The sequence below is a fragment of the Pistacia vera genome, unplaced genomic scaffold (assembly GCF_008641045.1).
Source record: "Pistacia vera cultivar Batoury unplaced genomic scaffold, PisVer_v2 Contig142, whole genome shotgun sequence".
NCBI lineage: Eukaryota > Viridiplantae > Streptophyta > Magnoliopsida > Sapindales > Anacardiaceae > Pistacia > Pistacia vera.
Genome location: NW_022195489.1, coordinates 773,536 through 779,322, shown reverse-complemented (window position 1 = coordinate 779,322; position 5,787 = coordinate 773,536). Strand labels below are relative to the sequence as shown.

The 5,787-nt window shown below is 40.1% G+C and overlaps 1 protein-coding gene across 1 annotated transcript; it reads left to right on the top strand.

The window, feature by feature from the left end:
- Positions 1-2,287: 2,287 nt before the first annotated feature.
- LOC116123373 lies at positions 2,288-3,077 on the top strand. Its single transcript, XM_031409151.1, has 2 exons — positions 2,288-2,616; positions 2,699-3,077. Exons 1-2 carry the CDS (start codon positions 2,288-2,290, stop codon positions 3,075-3,077), a joined length of 708 nt encoding a protein of 235 aa, XP_031265011.1.
- The last annotated feature ends 2,710 nt before the right edge of the window (positions 3,078-5,787 follow it).

Below are 5,787 nucleotides of genomic sequence, written 5' to 3'. Positions count from 1 at the left end.
GAAGAAGGAGAAAGCAATGAAGGAGTCTTAACTTAAAACAAAGATAATTATGAATGAAGTGAGAGATGGGTTGTGTGTTGCGTTCAGAAAATGTTCGTCCTCATGCAGTTCGTGTTCCATTCACAGGTCAAGGCCACATACATCCAATGCTTAAACTAGCAAAACTTTTGCACTGCAGAGGCTTCCGCATCACTTTTGTAAACACACAGTTTATCCATAGTGTTCTACTAAGAACCCCAGGCCCTGACTCTCTCAATGGCCCTGATTCTCTTGTCTTCCCAAACCATAGAATCAACATTAGTTCACAAATTGGATCCCCCCCATGTCACAATGCACACACAGTGGTTAACACAATGGTTTTCATGCGTCCAAATTCAGGTACATGAAGATACAAGTTTACAGCAATTTCATAAAAATGAAGATGCGTAGTTTCGAAACTACCAAAAGGGCTTGGTTGTTGGTAGTGACATTCAATGTTGAGAAAGTGATTGAAAAAGAAACAGAAACAGACATTTAGGAGCAACGTATAAGTTGTTCTGGTGATGCTTTTGAGGACTCTTTAGACCTCTGTGTGTAAAGTGACCTTTTACCCAATTAGTTAAGCAAATAATATCTTACTTCAGAAGCCACCATCTCTAAAGGGCCCCCAACCCACAAGAATTAAGAAATACATTAAGGGCTAAAGGCTAAAAACACCTTCATTGCTGCACGTTTCAATGCATTTTTGCTTTTGCTTTGTCTTATTTTATGGCATTTGATTAGGTATTATCAATCCCTAATACTAAACTAGATTTGGTGTTGAGTATTAGATTAGTTAACAAAGCAGAAATGGTAAATCAAATAAGACTCATCCCTGGGTGCTTAGATGGTTAAAGCGAATTGGGGATAATGTGGATAAACACATGATCTCAAGTTCGATTTCTTATCTGAGCATCCTAATTCAAGTGGGGGATCATGGCGGTGGGTTTTGCACTAATCTTCTTCGAAGATTAGTCGAAATACGCGTAAACTGACACATACATCTTGGTTAAAAAAAAAAAAAAAACTAATTTACTAGTTTATTAAGCAATCAAATCAAATTAGGTCTACCTAAGTAGATACCTAATGGGACTTATATTGGGGACTCATTGAATAATTGAATAGAACTCATATAATGAATTGAAATTAAACTTCACAATACAGAGCAATTGAAATCAACTCTTGGATGGTTGAGTGATAAAATAAGAACTTTTAAGTATATTACTCAAAAGATCTTGAATTCGATTTCCCTCGGCCTCTATTACGGTCATTAGAGGATTACTTGGTCGTCCAAGCTGGCTCGGACACCCTGGCCACCAAAAAAAAAAAAAAAAAATTATATATTTTCAATAACATAATAAGAAGAATGTGCTTTCTTTCTTTTGGTACACCACCTAATCATGTACGCGAGCACAGGAGATAGTACCTCTCATCTACAATTCACAAAAGTAGTTAAGGGTAACAGTATCACATGAGGTGTTGCTGTTGCAGATAAACTCAACATGATGTTTCCTAGAAGGATATTCCAATTGGAATTGAGCTTCTAAGAAACCTTAAATTCTTGTGAATGGTGTTGCATTGCATTGGTTAGCTTGTCATATTGTCTATCTCTGGAAAATGTGGGTAGAGATGCAGTGTTGCTGTTGAAGGTGATACTTGGCTGGAAAGCAGCAGTCCAACTGATGTTTCAAATATGTTTTTTGGCGGTAAAACTGAAAGGCAATCTGCCAGGGGTCCATTTGTAAACTGCAAAGTTAACTATTTTGCAATGTTGATATGTATCCCGGATTATATGGGATGTGTTACATAGTTGTTGTTAGTTGGTATTAAGTCAGTAGCTTCAGTAAAATCAAGTTATATGTCTGCATGTTTGGTGTAAAGTGTAATATCAACTTTATTAGTTGAAGTGTAAACTCATTTTGAACTCAAGAAAATTCAGACAATTTTCTCAATCGTATCATCTTAGTTATCTCCAGCGCAAATAAACACTAACATGGTATCAGAGCTTCGTTGTTCGAACAAAAACTGAACATTTTCTTTCCAAAAAAACCACCAGCTCTCCTGGAAATTGCCTTGCGTCAGACCTGTTTTCTTTCAAACAAATGACTACTCAAACAGCTTCCCTTCTACCTCCTGTGTTCAATGGGGAACACTACCATATTTGGTCATCAAAATGAAGGAGTCCTGAGGGGTCAAGGACTCTGGCAGTAGTAGAGGAAGGAGAGACAACTCCCTCGCTGGGACCAAAATCCCACTCAAACCAAATTCGATGCATGAAGAGGAAGCATCAAAGGCTCCAAGAGCCCTGTCCCATATCCACTCAGCTGTCACAGACCTTGTTTTTACAAGGATCATGGCATGCGAAATAGCCAGGAATCCTGGACAAGTGAGAGAAGAGTTCATGGGAAGTAGCACTACAAGAAACATGCAGGTTCTGAATTTAAGAAGGGAGTTTGAATCTTTAAGAATGCAGGAGGCTGAGAAAGTGAAAGAATATGTTGACAGGTTGATGAGCATTGTCAACAAAATCAGATTACTTGGAGTGGAGATGTTAGACAGCAGAATAGTAGAGAAGGTAATGGTGAGCTTGCCGGAAAAGTTTGAAGCCAAGATTTCATCCTTGGAGGACTCAAAGGACCTAAATTAGATCACATTGATGAGCTGCGGCCATGCTATGCAGGCACAAGAGCAAAAGAAGGGTCCTAAGGCTTGAAGATGCGAATATGAAGGGGCAATGCTGGCAACCTACAAAGGCAAACCTATGCAAGGGAATTATAGGAAGTCTGCTGGGAAAAAAGAGGAAAAGAAAAGTCCAACAACCAATGGAACAAAAGCTAGTGGGATGCGAAATTTTCCAGCCTGTTCTCATTGCAAAAGAAAGGACACTGCAGAGACAAATGCTTGTTCAGACCTGGTATCAGTGTAGGGCCTACAAACAGTTTGGGCATATTGAAAGAGTATGCAGAAACAAAGGAGAGCTCCCAACAGCAAGCTCAACTGCTGATGAAACAACAGAGTGCAGGGAGACAGAGCAGCTGTTTATGGCCTATCCAACTTGATCCAAACCTGTGATGATACATGGCTGATTGACAGTGGTGCACACAATCACATGACACCTGATCTGAGTAGCTTTGTGAACATAGATTACTCTCATCGGTCAAAGATCAAGGTTGGGAATGAAGAGTGTGTGGAAGCAAGAGGCAAAGAGAGATGTTGCAATCCAAACTCCAAAGGTACAAAACTAATCTCAAATGTACTATGCACCCAATATAAGTCAAAGTCTTTGAGTGTGGGGCAAATGTTGGAAAGGAATTATGCACTGCATTTTCAAAAACAAGCCTGCCTATTCAAGACAGTGAGGGTAATGAGGTTTTGAGAGTGAAAAGTGGGGAAAAAATTTCCAATAATGTGGAAAGCTACACCACACACAAGCAATGCAATGTTAGAGAGGATGAAACTGAAATGTGGCATAAAGATTAGGCCATGTACACTATAGAAATTTGACTAAAATGCAGTCCAAAAATTTGTCCAGAATCTGCCTATTGTTGAGCAGCCGAGAGGTGTGTGCAAAGTGTGTCAACTAGGCAAAATGAGTAGGAAACCCTTCCCAGTGAACCAAGCTGGAGAGCCTCTGAAAAACTCCAGCTTGTTCACTCGGATGTATGTGGGCCTATGCAAACCTATCACTTAATGGGAGCAAATATTTGTATGTTATAGATGATTGGTCTAGGATGGGGTGGATTTACTTCCTAAAACAGAAAATGAGGTGGCTGGAACATTCAGGAAATTCAAACTTGAAGTAGAGAATTTGACAGAAAAAATAATCAAAACCTTGAGAAGGTAATGGCACTGAATACACTTCTCAAGAGTTTGAAAAAAATCTGCACTGAAGCGGAATAAGACATGAATACAGCAGCCCATACACTCAACCAGAATGGAGTTTGTGAGAGGAAAAAACAGGACAGTCATGGAAATGGTAAGGTGCTTAATGGCTGAGAAAAATCTTCCCAAACCATTTTGGGCGAACAAGCAGCAAACACAAGTGTCTACCTACTTAATAGGATTCCCACCAAAGCCTTAAAAAACCAAACACCTTTTGAAGCTTGGACGGAGATCAAACCAACAGTGGATGAACTGAAAATTTGGAAGCCTTGCTATGTCCTAGTGCCACCTGAAGAGGGCTAAGCTGGGGGATAAGGCTGTGATAGGAATTTTCATTGGCTACAGGCCAATCCAAGGCCTACAGACTCTATATTCCGACCTAGAAAAGTTGTGGTGTCCAAGGATGTTAAGGTTGATGAAAAAGAGTCTGGAATTGGGAAAAGGGTAGAGCTGATGTAGATGCTCAACCTCAAATGAGTGAGGTTCAACCTGAACAAACTGAAGAAGACTCAAGGGAGGAATCAGAAGAAGAAGTTGCTGTCAGGGTAACCAGAACACTTGCTAATGTGTATGACAGGTGCAACTTAGCTCAAATGGAACCTACAAGCATTTAGAGGCTGCACAATCAGAATCCTGAGGGAGTGCATCGAAGGAGGAGTTGGCCATGATTGAAAAAAACCAAACCTGGAAGCTGGTGGATAGACCAAAAAATAGAAAAGTTATCCAAGTGAAGTGGATTTAAAAAAAAAACTAAATCCAGATGGTTCAATTCTGAAGCATAAGGCCAGGCTTGTAGTTAAGGGATTTGCTCAGCAATATGGAGTGGGATTTCCTAGAGACATTTGCTCTGTGCACGGCATGACACCATTAGGCTGCTGTGTGTGGGATGCCCAATTCTCCTGGAGAAGGTTACCCATTGGATGTAAAATCTGCCTTCTTGAATGGCTGGTTGAATGAGGAGATCTACATCGAACAACCTGAAGGATATGTGATCCAAGGCAAGAGGAAGAGGGAAAGGTGTATATGTTAAGGAAGGCCTTGTATATGCAAAACAGGCTCCAAGGGCCTAGTACAACAGGATTAATGACCACCTGCTGAATCTGGATTGTTAGGAGTCCAAATGAATACACCTTGTACATTAGAGAAGTTGATGATGAATGATGATCATCTCACTATATGTGGATGATCTTCTAGTAATTGGAAGCAATCAAGCTCAAGTGGGTGAATTCAAGAAATCCATGCAAAGTGAGTTTGAAATGACAACTTGGGTGGAATGTCTTATTCCTGGATGGAGATTGATCAACATGTGGATGGGATCTTTGTGAATCAAAAAAGATATGCAAGTGAAGTTTTGAAAAACATTTGCATGGAAAACTGCAAACCAGTAATTGCCTTCTGGTACCAAACTCAAAGCTGTCAAAGGATGGAATGGGGAAAAGGTTGATGAAGGTCTGTATAGGAGCTGTATAGGGTGTCTGCTGTATTTGACAGCAACTAACCAAATTTAATGTATGCAACCAGTTTGTGTCCAGATTTATGAGTAATCCAACCGAAAACACACTTCAAAATTGCAAAAAGGGTACTGAGGTATGTAAGAGGAAGCATTGAATATGGGGTGTGGTTCAAAAGATCAGAGGACTTCAGTTTAGTTGGTTATTCGGATAGTGATTGGGTGGTTCAACAGATGATATGAGAAGCACTTCAGGATTTGCTTCTTCCTGAATCATGGTGCTATCTGTGCTTTCCAAGAAACAAGAAACTGTGGCTCAATCCATAGCTGAAGCAGAGTACATATCAGCTGCTGCAGCTGTGAATCAAGCCATTTGGTTAAGGAAAAATCTTGATGACTTGAAGCTGAAAAAGAAAAAGGCTACTGCTATCATGTGT